Source organism: Lissotriton vulgaris, chromosome 3_1, assembly GCF_964263255.1.
Source record: "Lissotriton vulgaris chromosome 3_1, aLisVul1.2, whole genome shotgun sequence".
Classification (NCBI taxonomy): domain Eukaryota; kingdom Metazoa; phylum Chordata; class Amphibia; order Caudata; family Salamandridae; genus Lissotriton; species Lissotriton vulgaris.
This window is the reverse complement of record NC_141689.1, coordinates 948,629,510-948,647,117: the sequence shown is the minus strand read 5'-3', so window position 1 is coordinate 948,647,117 and position 17,608 is coordinate 948,629,510. Positions and strand designations below refer to the sequence as shown.

General features: G+C 46.2%; 1 protein-coding gene across 6 annotated transcripts in view; it reads left to right on the top strand.

Annotated features, from left to right (window-relative positions):
- Positions 1–17,608, top strand: part of NTRK2 (neurotrophic receptor tyrosine kinase 2) — a 528,847-nt gene that overhangs the window by 203,051 nt on the left and 308,188 nt on the right. For all 6 annotated transcript variants that reach the window (XM_086961298.1, XM_086961302.1, XM_086961301.1 and 3 more), the window contains 2 exons: positions 14,617–14,708; positions 16,550–16,649. In XM_086961298.1, coding sequence (XP_086817424.1) covers positions 14,617–14,708; positions 16,550–16,649 — 192 coding nt within the window. The remainder of the gene's footprint in view (positions 1–14,616; positions 14,709–16,549; positions 16,650–17,608) is intronic.

Here is a 17,608-nt window from a genome sequence, read left to right as displayed (position 1 = left end):
TTCGCTAATAAGGAATTGCAAAAGGCCATGCATGAAGAAATCGCTAAAAAAATAGCGATTTCTTAAAATTCCTTAATTGCGACTCGCCAATTGAGAATCGCAATTAAGAAATACCTCCCCATTCATTTATAAAGTCAGAGAAAAGGTTTTTAAGTGTTCAGGAATATGGCGCTCAGCTGCTCACGGTAAGTATTAGAGTCTCGTGGTATAGGATTAGGTGCTTCTTGGCAGAGGAAAACCTTAACCTCTGTGAGAGAAGAGGTTCTGAAACCCCTCTCTAATGTAATTGGACAAGAATCCAGAGCACACTTTGTGTATCAAATTGAATTTCAAACTTTAAACGGTCAAATGGTTAAAGCGATGGGATAGATCATACACGCATAAATATTTCAAAAAACGAATTTTATTGTTCAACAGTGTTCTTTCTTCAGAATCACTGTGTGTATCACTTTAGCCTACACGTGTTTCATCACAGCATGTGGCTGTGAATCTTCAGGGCTGATCTGAATGATCAAGGCGCGTTATCGGGAGACCGGTGATAATTCCGTCCCGGTCCTAATCGGGATGTTTACGTATAGTGGGAGAACGGAATCGAGGGTACTCGGTTGCCGTTTCGTCAAACAGTAAGGATCGTGTGTACCAGTTAACACAGCGTCGGTGCTAATCGAGCTGTTTAGCCCGTGGGTTGAGCCGAATGCAGCTCCTGTTTCCGAGATTAGAGAATTAGAGAATTGCAAATTGAGAATGCAATTTCAAGGGTGCCAGGGTGTCAAAAGGACACCCTGTTGCACCCCTGAAATCTACCTATAAGTACATCTTGCACACACACATGCCCCAAGGGCATGTGTGTGTGTAAAATGGAACTTTGAAAAATGCACTTTAGTGCATTTTTCAAAGTTTTTGCAAATTACCATGAAGGTCAACTTCATGGTAATTTGCTCCCCCTATTAGCGAAATCGCTAATGTTTTTGGTTTGATGCATTGCATTTAAGTAATCTCAATTTGAGATTCCTTAAATGCAATCACAATTTAAGAAATCGCAATTTTGCGATTTCTTAAATTGCGAACAGTACAAAAATTGTGATGCATCCCAAATAATGAAATTGCATTCGCAAACGTCCGAATTTTGCGATTCTCACCCTTTGCGAATGCAATTTTCAATGATGCATGTGCCCCTACAATCTCAGCAATGAATGCTGATAAATGTTCCCCTAAAAACAGTTTGAACGATAGCCCCTCGTTTTATGTTCTTGAAATACAATTAATAATGTTTGTGCATTCATTTTCTATAAAAGATATCTAAGTATATATGAATCCAGAATGCTTTGGGTACTGGGGGTGAATGTTTGACATTGTTTCAGCATTCCGTCCATCAATTGTTCTTTTTGCCTTGGATGCAGAGCATCTCTCCCTCCAGGAAATAATTTGCAAATAGTTTTGCCCATCGGTACACTCAGGGCTGGACTGGCCATAGCGGGTACTGGGTGTTTTCCTGGAGGGCCAGAAGCTTGGGGGCCACTTTGAGAGCAGTAGGTTTTTGGCCGGTTTTGTTACTGAGGGCCAGTTTTGCTTTTGCAGCAGTGCTGCCCTGTCGGCCCCCTATAACAGCTGAATTGCCAGGGCTGGGTTGTCTGCCCAGTGGGTATCATACGGTACTAATGCAGGTGCACTTGCTGTGTCATTTTTTAGTTATGCAAAACTTTCTTCACAACTCTCATCCCACACAAAATTCATGTTCTTTATATGAGATGTCTCACTTGCACAGTCTTTTGTGCAAATCTGGGTATGAACCTTGAATAATACTCAGGCAGTACCAGGAAGGACCTTAACTGGTCTTTGGCTTTAGGACTGGGAGCATCGACAAGGGCAGAAACAATAATTTCTTTGAGTGCCGCCCCATCATAAATGTTCTAGTGCCCCAAATATTCTGCACAATTCCTTGCAAATGTGTGGTGAGATCATTCTCCTCCAGAATAGTTAACGGTTGGAGAAAAGTCTTTTCATGAGGTCCCTGAAAGACTCCATTGACCATAATGTCATCTTGGCACTATGATACGTTGGCTACTTTCTTAAAAGGTTGGTGATTAGCTCATTATAATCCTACAAAAGCAGATTCTAAGTCGAAAGGCATTTGTCTGTACCTGATAGGTCCTTCTGGTGCTGTGAAACCCGCCAATGCTTTTGAGTCTTTGGTGGAGAGAAATTTAGTGATATGCCAACAACAGGATGAGGGTGGTCCACACCATCACTCCATTAGCTGTCATCAGCTTTTCTCCAATGTTGGATAAGGGTACCGATCCACTCAAACACAGCTATTCAATTCCCTTAATTCAACATGCAATCTTACATAGTAATTCGCCTAGCGGACTACAACCATTCAAATGATTATGTCTCCTCAATCACTCCCTACGGTGCCGACTGCTCAAGCTCCCTCTTTAAGTCTTTCCTCACACACGAAAGCATATTTCTTGCTTTGTACGTTCTACCCTCTGCATTGTCTTTTCATGCTCACAGTGAATGAAACCCTTCAGTAAACCTAGTGAATCTGAAAAATTATTTTAAAAAGATGTGCCTATTTTAATGTTTCGTCCTGATCCTTTCCAGACACTGCCATGATATCATTGTATCCCATAACCACATTGGTATGATTTGGGTACCATTTAGGTAAATTCTCTTTTGGGGACAAACTAATAAACATGACCAATCTTTAACAGCATACACGTTTGAGGGAATTCTCATGACATTGAATTCCAATGTAGTATTGACATATCCCACAATGTCAATCAGCTTGTTGTCGTACCCAACCATTATAATAGCAGGTGATTCAATTCTGTGTCTCCAACAGTTGCAACAAGTTGTTCCCTACTGAGGTGCACCTAGCACCAGCCTCAGCTGACACCTTAACATTCTTACTCCAATAAGAATCTTACAAAAAGCCCATCTATCCTCAACTTGGTAAACTCCCCGGATCTGTTGGAATCACATACTTCTCTAATTTGAGTTTTCTGTTACTCTTGGTAGACACACTTTTACCTTTACAAACTCAAGCAAAGTTCCCTTTACTTTTATGGTATACCTGACCAATGGCTGGACACTTTTTTGCTTGAAGCGACATGGCCATCCAACCCAAACTGGAAACAAACTTTTACATCCTATATAACTTGGTTGTGGCCCAGGATTTAAATATTCTGAAATTCATGTTAACGTCTGCCTGACCATTCATACTTGGTACTCATTCAAGTGTTTCACAATAATGAGTTAACTGTGTCATTCCTTGTAAAATAAATTCAAATCATTTAGCAATTTTGACTGCTTTGTTCAAGGTCAACTTATCTGTCAATAAATGTTTTTCTTGTGTAATAGTTAGTCTCATCATTTCCATCATGAAATAGTTTTCAAGGTCACAAGGCTGCTACGGTTCTTAGACCTGAAACAAATGCTCATTGAGGCTCACCAGGTAGATGCCCTCTTAACAAAACATGTGTGTAGCCAGAACCTTGTTCATCTTCTTTTTGTAGATTAGATGGAGCCGCAAATTTGCTCATTGCAAGTCATCAAGATCCTCTTCATCTTGGTCTTTCTCCAATGTGTTTGGAGGTATTGTTTTGTGTTCAATGCCTAGGCAATGTTTCAATAATCCAGGTACCTTATCCATAAACATTTCACCTCCATTAGCCTCAACAGAGGTTTCCGGACCTTCCTTTTATTGCTCCCTCTCAAGTTCTGGCTCCTCTGGAACTGCCAGGAATGCAGTAGGTGTTGCTAACCCTTCCACTGTGGTGAGATAGTATAGTGGGTCCTTGAAGCAACTAATCTAAATAGCTACAATTTATCAAGGTTAAAAGCTTTCTCTCATTCAAAGTCATAAAAACCTTGCTCTTCAATAACCACAATTTCATATACCCTCATTTATATACCACAGCTGTCCTTTTCAAATCCTGAGTAGCTTTTACTGCAATGTGCCCTGCACTGGATCACAGGCTCATAGTGCATTGTTAATGCTGTACCACGCCTCATGTACAGGAAGTAGCGCAGTGCACACATTTGTGCTTGACTGCAGAGGATTACTGTTTTCAATGATAACTATGAGGCAGGGTTGTGGCCTGACAATGCTTCCCTGACTTCACGTGCATTGACGATATACAGTGACGTTGTTATGTAATGACGTTAAAGCAGTATATTTCAGGAGCACGTTGAAGCATCATCTTAACCTAAGAGCCAAATTCTGCTATTCACACATTGTGTTGGGAGAAGCAGGGGTTTCTTAACATTTGACATTGACTTCAAAAGTAAAAGATTTGTTTGGGTGCCCCCATTTTTAATGACATCAAGAATGATAAGAAAATATTGCCAGTTTGTGTGGAAATAGTCAACCAGAGAATAAAAGAAAAATCATGAGCTTTGCAAACTAGGGGTAGGCAAGTATTCAAGATCTAAATTAGATTTTAGTTGCATAATAAAAACCTTTGACACCCTCTTGAAGAATCCTGTGCATATAGAGAATGGAAGAGTTTTAAGGAGTACTCCCAAATTACCATCCATCAACACATGCAAATATATAGATGTCACTTGTAAAATTTTTAAAAACTAATAAAAACCCTGCTGTTCTTCGGAGCCCATTATAAACCCTTATGGAGGTGCTACAGCAAAGCCAGAAAAAAGTCCAAAGTTGGAACTACGCCAAGGATGGCATACCTGCTCTGGATTGTAAGGTTGAAACAGAATGGTGTGTCACTGCTTAGAGTGCATACCATTATCCCAGCATGGTCTAACTCCGGAATAAAGTTCATTCACATTATCCCTTATTTGAAAAAAATTACCCAAATTGAAAATTCCAATTGGTTTGATCCACAGACATTGAGAGATTGGTACTCTTCCGAGAGCAGCAAGGAATGATGCATAATGACACTGTAGAGCCCCTGAACATTGTCTGCACCACAGAAATCAAACCAGAGTGGCTTTTTATTCCATTAAGCCTTTCCTGGGTTGGTTGCAGCGATTGGAGGGCAGTTTTGAAAGCCCAGGCCCACTGCTGGTACCTCTGTCACTATCCCCGGCTCCCTAGGTTTAATTTCAGCAGCCACTGTGGGTTTCAAGAGAGAAAGAGGGGGAGAGAGGGATGGCGAGAGAACGAGTGATCAAAGAGAGACATGAGAGCGAGAAAGAAGGGAGAGAAAATATATGGATGGGAAGAGAGATCGAGTGAGAAGCGGAAGGGAACCAGCTGTTCTGAACATTTTTGTAGGGTCTGGCTTTAGATCCCCAGTCCAGCCCTGCCCACCATTGCTTAATTAATTAAATATCATATTTTAAGGTATTTCAATTCTGTTAAAGGGGGCTTTTGTGAACATGGGTTTGGCGGGGACAGGTAATGAAGCCTGCCGCAAACTCTTTGGGATGTTATTCTCTATTGCCTTGGTGTAGTAATTGTGCTTTCTTCTCGTTGACGTTCCATTATTCACAGAACTGCATCTTTGTTTGTCATACTCTTAGTCAGTGGTAAGCAATTGAGCAGGACTAGCCAAGGAAAGAGTGGACCTGTCATCGACTGAATAGTTGAGCCACTGATGGACTCTTTGATTGGAAGCCATTTTGTATAGAGCCCCAAAGACCAATGTCTTGATGATATTGAACCCATCACCTAAAACCCGTCAGAAAAGAGAGATCCTCCTTACAATCACCATCTTAAAGAGTGCACTTATAATGCTCTTCTAAAACATTAGTGCATGATTGAAAACTTCAACTCGTCGACTGGTCCCAGGATAGGAAGATACTCCCCTCTGAGAGTGAGTACTTGCCAGCAACTAATATGACAAGAACAATAAAAGAGGTGTCTCAGAGTGCATGGCTGTCTGTGGAGATCGACGGTTTGCTACAAAACTGTGGCTACTGAAAGCAAAATATTCAGTATGACTCAGTAGACATTTTAGCAACAACCAGTAGTAGCAGGAAGTCAGAAGCTGCAGTCTATGATTTGATGGGGATACATTTAATCTAGGACCCACAGAAGCAACGTACTGGTCAGAAGTAGGTTACCCCCACTAACCATCTTTGTGTTGTAACCATTACTTGTGCATCAGAGTTGTTTTGTTCCACAAAGGAAGTGCAGACATTCTAATGCGTTTTAATATGTAATAGTAATATTGGGACATTTGTTTGATGATGGCTTAAAAAGGGAATAGCTAAATTTAACTTGATCCTCTTTTTTAATGAGCGGTATCAACTACAATTATATTTTGATAAGTTTTAAACTTAACATTTTAGATACAGGACTCCCGTTTAAAATAAATGTTCAATGTCTCCTCATAAGCATTAGGCAGAAGAGTATGTATCTACTAACTGAAATCTTAAGCACTAGTATGACTAAGGTTCTTAGTTGTAAATAATATTATATGAGGTCTTTGCATCGAGGCAGCGCTCGCACTGCCATTTTAGCAGATACGATTTTCTGTGATGTCTCCTTACAGGACAAGAAGAATACTTGGGGCCCAACGGGGAGGGGGGGGGGGGGGGGGGGACAGCACCGACCACAGACTCAAATTAAGGTGTGACAAAGGCCGCTTTATTGGAAGCAGATGCACCTTACACAAACAAAAATCCTTGGCCTGTGTCGGACAAAACTAAACCTCACTAAGTATATAATTTTCCTAACAACCCAACACCCCTTCCCCTAAAATGGTTCCCCCCAAATAACAAACATGAAAACAATTTGCAAACTTCAACTTGCCTCTCTACCTAGCTAAATAACTTGTTGTACGTAGCCCCCCCCATGACAATCAACCAGTGGCGGTGCGTCCATTGGGGGCGTTGGGGCGTTGCCCCACTAGCCATGGACGACCGCACTGCCAATGAATAATGACTTTTTAAAAATAAATCAGTCTTTTTAAAGATTAATCTAAGCCGAGCGCACTGCGCGCTACCTGTCCCGGGAAAAGCGTGAACGAATCGGGCATCCATAAGGATGTGGATTGTGGGGGGCGGGGCTGCGGCAGAGTGACAGGCAGGCAGGTCACACAGACAGGCTGCGGGGTGCTGCCTGCGCATGTTAAATCCCGGAGTAGTCAATTTTTTGACTCTCCCGTGCATGCGTACAGAAGACCTTCCCTCCCCACCCCCACCCCTAGCACTCAGATACATAGGCAGGGACCCGGGGCCCCGGTCTCATTACGGGCAGATAGTGTCCTGCTCGTAATCCAATCCTGGCGCAGTGACGCTGTTCACGCGACGCCAGGATTGGCTGCTGCAGCAGGATGGTCTGTAGTGGCGCCAACAGACCCGGGGCCTGCTCAGGAGCCGGACCTCAGGTAGGATTGTTTAAATAGATTTTATGTGGCGGGGTCTGGCCCAGTAGTAAGCCATGTGGCTATTGTTGTGCGAATGCAATGCTCGTCTGTGCGTAGGCGAGACTCGCCGATCTGTGGAAGGAACCGTGTCTGTACAAGTGCTGAGCAGTGCGAGTGCTCGCATGTGACCAGTGCCCTCTGTTTTAATAACCCCCCCTCCCCGCACGACACCAAGCGAGCCGCGAATGTATGCACGTTTAACTCCTCAAAGTTCATAAGGTAAAAAAAAAAAAAACAGAAATAGAGGATTGTGGCCGGATTTGAACCTCATTATGAGTGCCCTGGATATTAATACAATTCGACGCCGCACAACTTGGATGTTTTGGGTGCAATACATAACACGTATTACCATTTTTGCTTATATATAGGGCACAATAGTTATCTTCTGGTGGTTACTGCCCCAAGAACTGCAGGTTCCGGTAATTCCTTGGACTTTTTTCCCCTCCGGTTACTTTCCTGAAATTTTGACCAGCAGAAAATAAACCGGGCCTGCGCACTTTATTATACTTGGTGAACACTGGTATGATCCACTCTGCACCACTCATAATTCCGACCTCTGATGGAATTGGGGTTTCTGCAAGGGTCGGAATTTTCTGGTCCAGTGAAACGAGGGCTTAAATAGGTTAAGACAGACCCGGAATATGTATTACTCAGCAGGCCACACTTTGTCAGACGTAAATGATTCATATTTACAAGTGTAAAGCATGTGTGTGTTGTTACACATTTCCACTAAAAAGCTTTAGATTGTCTATTCTGTTGCATGCGTCATAGAGTGCAACCCGTTACCGAGCTTTCTTCTCCACATGCTTGGGAATGTTATTCATGAAATGGTGACAGTTTAATTAGACTGGTGCACAGTGCGCCAGTAACTTTGGTCTAGCAAGTGCAGTTTTCACGTGTCCATGCTGACAGAACATGAAGGTCTGATGCACATGAATAAGATCCCGTCAAACAGATACACTATTGACGTAGCTTTAGTTGGGTTGTTGACTGGTAATTGAGTTAATGCTCCCAAACGAGGCACGGGTGACACGGGTTAATTGCTAGGGAGAGTACCATTGTTCATGGTGTTTAGGCGACCAAGTTGGGTGTGACATAGCAGGAGCGAAAGAGTCGAAGAAGGCAGAGTGGCTTAGTAGAAGCATGTGCAGACAAGGCTAATTCGTTCATAGGAGAAGGCATTATCAGGTCTGCAGGGTTATTTTACTCCTTACCGGCAAAGAATTAAAAGAGCAGAAAACGTACAGAACGATACTAAAGTGGCCCCGATACCCGGTAACTCTTCTTTGTTAATTAGGAAACAATGCGAGGTCTGTGTTAATTTGCAGTTCAGACCTGTTAGTAATGACAAGCAGGTCAAGTGGAGTGCCCAGGAGTGGTACATGTTGTTATTAATATTTTGCCTACTCTATACTTCCATCATGTGCGTTTTTACTGAAATGCAGTGGAATGTGTGAACAATGCACTGTGCGCTCTGCAGAGAGGCCAACAATTGGATGACCATGTATTGTGAACACATTTTTTCACTCAGTGACGGCCACTCTGAGGAACTGGCACTGCCCTCGGCCTCAGCTCCAGAGCTCAGCTCTCAACTGTGGTATGCATGTGATTCAGTTCAAAGCCTACACTGTACAAGAGTATTATACTAAGACAAACAACAAGTTAAAAACACAAAGTTTTATGAGTTTTCCTTTATACGTGAATATAATAGTATTGTTTGCCCATATATCAAAGAATTTTGCTGAAAATTGCATCTACATATGTCAATGTTTACACATCTTCTGGGGGGAACCCTATGAAACGCCAGCCTTATACGTATACATTTATTTTGTGTTACGCCCCACCACTTGCAAATTCCACCAGCCACCACTGCAATCAACCCAGATCTCCATAACTTAGAAAGAACAGCCCGGACGGCTTAACAGCACACCAGCACCTGTTCCAGCGACACCCCCATACAAAAACACTCCTGATGCACCGGCTCCCAACAAAACCCTTTCAAATCCCCCCCCCCTTCACACCAAAAAACCCTCTTACCTATCAGGACGCTAAGAACCCCCCCCCCCCCACAAAACTACCAAACAACCTCACCAACCAAGGGAGGGTGGGTGGGAAATCAATTTTAATCCCGCAAAAAATCCCTTGCCCGGCTGCCGTGTCACTGCCACCGAAATGGTGGCCTGTGACATAAAATGGACGGTTTTATTTTAGTCAGCCCAACCACCAGCCCAAACAGCCCAACCCAAGCCCAAAATTATTAAAAGCCCAAAACCAGCCCACATACGGTGCTGGTCATCTTCCCCCCCTTCCCCCGGCCCCAAAACCCCCTGGGGGTAGCAGGCCTCCCGCCGGTCCGCCACCCCCCCAAAACCCTATTGGGGCCTAACGGGGAATGGGGGAAACAGCACCGACCGCAGACTCAAATTAAGGTGTGACAAAGGCCGCTTTATTGGAAGCAGGTGCACCTTACACAACAAAAACCCCTGGCCTGTGCTGTACAAAACTAAACCTCACTAAGTATATCATTTTCCTAACAATCCCCCCACCCCCTCCCCATAAATGGTTCCCCCAAATAACAAACACGAAAACAATTTGCAAACTTCAATTTGCCTCTCTACCTAGCTAAATAACTTGTTGTACTTAGCCCCCCTGATAACTAAACCAGATCTCCTACAATTCCCCCATAACTTAGAAAGAACCGCCACTCGAAAGTCGTACTAACCAAGAAGAAATCGTCCAGATAGTGCGTCACCATCTCAGAGCCTGTGCGCCAGGAAAAAGCCCACTGTAAAAAGGAACTGAACTGCTCAAACAGAGCACACAAGATGGAACACCCCATGGGCAATGCAATGTTCCTGTCAAACTGGACCCCCAACAACTGGTAATCCTCAGGATGAATCGGGAGCAACCTGAACGCCATCTTAAAGTCGCACTTTGCCATGAGGGCGCCCACTCCCACCGCCGCCACTATCCTCCGCGCCACGTCCACAGACGAATACGACACTGACGTGAGTTCCGTCGAAATATAGTCGTTTACCGACGTCCCCTCTGGCCATGACAAATGCTATATCAGGCGAAATTGACCTGGCTCCTTCTTGGGCACCACCCCAATAGGTTAAATAATCAGACCTGGCAGTGGTGGCGCAGGAAAGGGGCCCACCATCCTGCCCTCGCTCTCTTCCTTGAACAACTTCTCCCGCACCATCCCCTTGTGCGCATTGACAGACTTCAAATTCTCCGCCAACCTGGTAATCCGCGGACCCTCATACCCAAGCCGAAAACCCTCTGGGAAACCCAGTCGCAACGTGGCCGCATCCTCCATCCGTGGATAAGACGCCAAGAGGGGCTCGAGGCGGTCCAACCTAACCGGCGTATGAGCCTTTGCCCATAGCTCCCGCCCCCCCTTTCCCGCCTCCCCGCCCCTCCAGCCGGCGTCCCAGCCGCCGCGGGCTGCTGCCCCTGGGTAGCCCCCCCCGAATCCCCAGCATCGTACCACTGGGTGTGGCTTCCCGCACTTTGAGCACTCATGCCGAAAACGGCACACTTGCCTGGCGCATGCGCTTTTATTGAAATCCCAACATGCTTCGACTGTGAACTGTGCAGCGCTCTCTCCCTGCCCCACCCCCTTCGGGAGGGGCGGGCCGAAAAGGGGGACAGCGCATGCGGGAAACCACTGGCTGTATACATCGTCCTGCCAAACTTTGCTCCGCCCATGGTCTGGTGGTACAAGTCTGAATCAAGCTCGCCCCACCTTGCCTCCGGATCCGACGCCATCCGCGCCCGGAACTCCTCGTCATAATGTGACCAGGCATAACCTAGATAGGTCACCTGCGCCTGCCTGATCACATTTAAAAAGAGCTATGGCCCTGTATACGCTGGCATATATCAGAAAAGCCGCTGACCAGTTGTCAATAGTCAGGGGAACTCTGGGGTGCCTAGCCAACTCCAGCTCCTCTTCTTTCGATCCTTCCTTTGACGTGAGCTCCTAATGGAGGAGTTTCAGGATTTCCGCATACTCCCCTTTCCATATCTTTTACTTTCGTTGCCAGCAACAGATGCGCCCCCAGCGGTTTTGCTACGCCAATGTAGGGGAGCTTGTGCACTGGGACATCACAACTCTCCTAACCCCCCGCACCGGCACCCCCGACACTGCCACCCGCCCCAGTGCCCCCAGACCCCCGCCGTCCCCCGCCAATGCCCCGTCCATGCCTACCCCGTGTCCTTCACATACCACCCTTTCAGAAGTCGCACCACTGGCTCCCCCCCGAGCATCCGTACCCACCAACACCTGCACACAACGGGGCTAGCCCAAACCACTCCCCGCTCGGCCACCATCCTTACCTGGCATCAAGGCCGGCTTCCTTGCTGGATCCCGCCGCCTAACCAGTGGAGCCGGGGGGGCCGTCACTCTCAGCGCTCCTTGCCGTGGGCGTGTCTGTAAAATACTACCAACATTGTTACTCCGCTCCCCCCACCCCCTCCCCACCCGAATTTCCCACTCCTCAGCAGAATCCTCCTCATAGTCCAGTTGCAGTTCCCCCTGCCCAGCACTGGGCCCTGCCATCCACTCTACCTCCCGGCCGCCCCCCAGGGGCTCCAGCCGGCTCAACCCTGCCTTCTCTCTCCAAGCCCGCATCAAGTCCCCGAAATCCAAACTCTCCCTCTTCTCAGCCACTGCATATGACTCTGCAGTCTGATACACAGCCTCCGGCCTCCATCCCCGTCCCCCGGCGGCCGTCTTGACCCTTCGGGGTGGGGCTGGCGGGGACCTACCGCCGGCCTCCCAGCGTGCTCCCTGGAGTGGTCCCGCGGTGGAGAGCGGCCGCCTGTACAAGGCAGAGCCGGCCCATCCCCTCGGTGGAGTGGAGCTGCATGCTGCTCTCCCTCGCACCTATCCCAGCGTTCCTGCCAAGAAAAAGAGGTGGAGTTCAGCATGCCGGGGAAAAAAACGTAAAAACGTCCCCTAAACCTCCGCGCCCCCATACGCCCCCATCTTCCACATACGCCCCCGCCTGCAGAATTACCTCCCCTCTGCTCCAGCCGAGCCCCCCATCCCTCCCTCGCTCCCCGAACCCGACCAACCCCCACTCTCAAACCTCCACCCGAGACCCCTGCTCTCCCCAACCCCCCACTCTAAAGGCTCTCCCCGACCCGCCCCTCCCCCCCACACACCTGCACCCTGCCCCAACCAGATACCCCTCATGCTCCCCACCCCTTGTGCCCCTGCTGAAACTGACCCCACCTACCTCCACCGAGCCAAACTCCCCCGCCCGCCCCACCACAGCATCCCTACCTCTGTCACCGACCCCCAGCGCCCCCCTCCCACCCCATCCCGCCGCTCACCCCCTTCGGAGACGGCGATCTACTGGGCGCCACCATACTCACCTCCCCTACACCACTCCTTCCACCCCCAGGACCTCCTCCCCCTCCATATCCGATTCCTCAATGAGCAGAGGAGACTCCCACCCTCCCCCAAACCTGGCCTCTACACCCCTCCCCCCTGGCTCCCCACCAGCCGTCCTGTGCACCTCACCTGCGATGGTGCATCATCCCCATTCTCCCCCGCCCGCCCCCCCACGCCTTCAGCAAACTCCAAAGGCGGCCTGACTGCCGCACCTCGCTTCCCGCCTGCCCCCTGTCCTTTGCCCCAGCCCGCACCGCAGTGCAACCGTGCCGCCCTCTGTCCTCCGCCTTCCAGCTCCGCCCCCCCCACCCGCCTCCTTCCTGGATCGCGCTCGCGGAGGCACCAGATTCTGGACAGCTGCTGCGGCGTCGCTGGCGGCGCACCACGGCGGTCTCACCTTCACCGCGGGCCGCACCATGTTCATGCGGCCCGCCTCCTCCAGAAGTCGCAGGACCTCCAGCACCCGCGGATCCTCATTGCCAGCCATCCGTATGTATGCCGCAACAGCTCACTCCTCCCAGCTCCTCACTCCGGCCCCACGCCACCAAACGCTGCCCCCAAGACATTCCCCACACGCCCAGGCCCTCGCGTACCAGACCCCACAAGACGCTGGACCTGATACACTTCCGCCGCCACCTGCTCCACACACAAGGCCACCGCGATGAACGCGCTAACCACAATCAACCCCTTGTTCGCCCACTATCGCCAAAAACCACCTAAAATCAATTTTAATCCCGCAAAAAATCCCCCGCCCGGCTGCCGTGTCACTGCCACCGAAATGGTGGCCTGTGACATAAAATGGCTGGTTTTATCTTAGTCAGCCCAACTACCAGCCCAAAACAGCCCAAGCCAAAAATGACTAAAAACCCAAACCAGCCCACATACGGTGCTGGTCATCTTCCCCCCTGGCCCCAAAACCCCCCGGGGGTAGCAGGCCTCCCGCCGGTCGGCCGCCCCCCTCAAGCCCTAATCTGCTTTTAAGCAGAAATAGGAAGCTGTACAAAAACTGCATATCTCTTAAGCAATGTGATGTTTTTCCACCTATTAACTCACACAGGCAACATGCTCACACACATTCACACATCTATACACACAACCACATACATACATATTTATGTAGATTGCGTGTGTTTTTCAAAATGTTCCGCCTAGAATTTTTTTTTTTTTTTAGTTGTGGAAACCTACACAGAATTATTTTGAGCTTGTTCTAACTTTAAAATTCACCCATTTAGGTTTATTTATTTATTTGTTTTGAAAGTTTTATATAGCGCGAACAAGATCTTTGAAGATATCAGAGCGCTTTACAATGCAGGGGATACCAACAAGAGAATGAGAGCAGGTCATTAGGGAGTAAAGTAACACAGGTACAGCAATAAAGCAAATATTACAGATAAGTGTGTGCAAAGATAATCAGTTAAGAAAATAATACAGGTAAAAAACATAGTCATAGGGATCGAGCAGAATAATACAGATCGGACAGGTTCATTTTTAAGTTTCATTGGATGTAAACGTCCTCCGCGTGATATTTGTATATATAAATGTTCATACTTACACTTGATAAAAATAAATGGATTTGTTGATTCAAAAGTTACATACCAAATTCTTCTAATGCAACTTTGATCACTTTAATTGGTTAAATAGGAAATAAGATTACTTAAGAAGGGGGTATGTTTTTAGAAGTGAGGCTGAGGAATAAAAATAGCCTCTCGTTTCCTCTTCGGCGGCAAAGATGAATCAGGGACTGTCAGTTTATGATTAGACACTGTCATTAAAGTGTCTTTTAAATGCCCTCGGTTGCTCTCAACATGTGGTATGCTTATGGTGTTGCTGAAAATATTAAATTGCATATTGTTTATTTCCTCTTCACAGATTACTATGAAACCACCTCCAAGGATTATATTGAGACCACAGATAACAGAATCACCAATGTGTCCACAGAGGATAAGGAAGACAGCATTACGGTGAGTGCGGGAACCTTCTCTCGATCTGATGCTCTTGTAAACTGGGTGGTGGTGTCTTACTCCAGACTTTCCAAGGTTGAAGTATTCTTATTCACAGACTCGATTCCCAAAGCTTCTTTCCCATGAGGCATCACGTCTTTACTCCTGGAAATTGCACCCAGGAAATGACTATGAAACTCCTCCTGCAAAGGAAAGAAGTAGGGAGCATATTATCAAGGGGGTTTATCTCCGCTTTCTTGGCTTTTAAATTATCTCCCTATTACCTAGCTGTCGCTAACACCAGTTAGCGACAGCTAGTAGGAGATAGCGACCATCTTGGGCCCCACTTTGCATGTCAGTGATATTTATCACTAATGACATGCAAAGTGGGCGTGCCAAGATGTTAGCGACTGGAAACAGTCGCTAACATCGCTATCTCCTATTACCAACTTTTGGAGATATTCGCGCTTAGCGTGAATATCTCCAAAAGCTAACACCTGCCCTGAGCAGTTCTTAGCCATGTTATCAAATGGGAGGTGGATAACATGGCTAGGAGCATTAGCTCGGTAATGTATGAATATCGCGGACTTTTCAGCGATATTCACGCATTGCGGCCGATTTTTATCGCATTTGCGATAAACCTTGGTAATACCAAGGTTTATCTGCGATAAAAATCGCCGCAGCTCAGTGGTAAATTTTTGTCTCTAACCAAGCAATAGCGATAATTATCGCTATTGCTTGTTAATATGCCCATAGGTGCCTTGGCAGGGACAGGAAGGATATGCCCCAAAACCTAATGGATATCTAGCAGCAGAGGTTTCTCTACAAGGAAAGATGTTTTCCTTGTGGGTAAACATTTATAATATAGAAAAGGTTAAATGCAGACACTCCTGTGCATTGTACGCACAGAATAATACGATTGTACATGGAAATGAATGCCTTCGGAATCTTGGTGAATTCCTTAATCTTTGGAAATTTGCATTGATAGTGGGTGTAAATTTATAGGCATACATTTCTAAATACTTGAAATAGCTCCTATTACTTCAAGGGCAGATAATGAAACATGGCTCCTCAAAGCATACCCCACTGAAACACTAACTGCAATACTTTCCGGACCTGCACTCCTTTTTCTGTGCTAAGTAATGTTTCTTCCGAAGAGGCCTGTCTCTAGACTTCCTTAGAACCGGCAATGTCGACCAAGGCAATCTTCTTGCAGAAACATCTGCACTGGTGACAGAAGAAATCATTAAAGTAGGCCACCATAGTCCGAAGCTCCACCCTTAGAATGCTGTCCTCTGCAAAAGATATGTCCCCATTACAGCCTCTTTAAAGACCCAGATCATTTCAAATGGGGCTGTGTTCCCAAACACTAAGCACCAGAAGTGGTAGCAGACTGCACCATGATTGTCCTGTCGGGTTATACAGAACATGTTATTAACGCAGACCACTCACTCTTTCTACCAGCAGCCAACACTATGGCCAATGGCATAAGCCTTGTCATTGATGCCAACATTCAGATTCAGGGCTACATCTGCCACCATCTAGAATGTCCCTAATAAACCACCAACCAGGCTCCTGAACTCCCATGTCCTTCTGTGCAGTAAGAGTAATGGGTATCTGTACTTTAGTCACATATTTTGGCTAGAGGCAGGAAGCACTGCTAGCAGTTATTTTAGTTTGGAGTAATTTGTTTAAAAGGGTTATTTTAAGTATGGGGAGATAAGAGGCCATATGTATTAAAGTTTGTATAGTATCGTTTAAGGATGGGAAAAAAAACGTGCGGTCTGATCTCCATTAAATGTACAAATAGGAACTGTTGTTAACAAGATAAAAATCTTACCAAGGCAAATCATTTCTTTCAGGTATATGTTGTTGTGGGAATTGCAGTGCTGGTGTGCACAGGTCTGGTGATTATGCTAATTATCCTGAAGTTTGGCAGGCATTCTAAATTCGGATTAAAAGGTAAGATGTGCAGCCTGCATGCACCTTGCTGCACACATAGACTCCTAACGTGATACACAACCACACTGAAACATGCACATTTCCAGATATTTACAACTGTTCTATTAGAACACAAACTCACTTACACAAATGCACGTAGACCACATTGCTGTAAGACAGGGACCTCTATGCTTCGAAGACCTCACCACTCACTGGACCCTACTCTAATGCACACGATCACTGAATAGACGCTACCCAACCCCGTCCAATCCTCTCCTCCAGCTTGAACTGCAACCTGTTACTACCAATGATAGGTTTGCCATAGATATAAAGAGCCATTACGCTACAATACGTTGCTTTATTGCATTACAATATATATACATACAAACACATATATACACACATTTACCAACAATACCTGTTTCTAGAGTAACAGTTTACTTCGTATACACATTAACAGCTATAAACTGAACATGGTGCTATCGGGACAGGTATGAGCAAAATACTCTGGGTGCATAAAGTAATTTAAACATGTGTGCATATTGATAATGTTAATAGATCATGCAGGAGTTGCAAAACTCTCCTACTTAAAAAAGAATTTAACATACAAATGTACTATGCTAAAATGTATCTGTATACTAATTGTGAATGGTTTGGTAAGTCTGTCTTCTATGTATACTTTCCTTCCCCTCTTTTTTTAAGTATCCACTGTGCCTTGCTATCTATAAGCCTTCTAACCCCTTGCCTCTTTCGCGCATGACTGAAGTTGTACTGGCTGTGACACTTGCAAAGGAATTATGACATGCTATGTATGATTTACTTACCAAGTCCAACCTACTATGACAAAGGGGGGCTTTCTACAGACACCTTGTCCTGATTTTGATCGGTTGCAGTCGTTTTTGGAGCCATGCCGTCCAAAATGTTACTTAAGGCCTCTAGCTACTTTTGTTTGAGCATCCGGTAAGTAGCTTACCGACCCA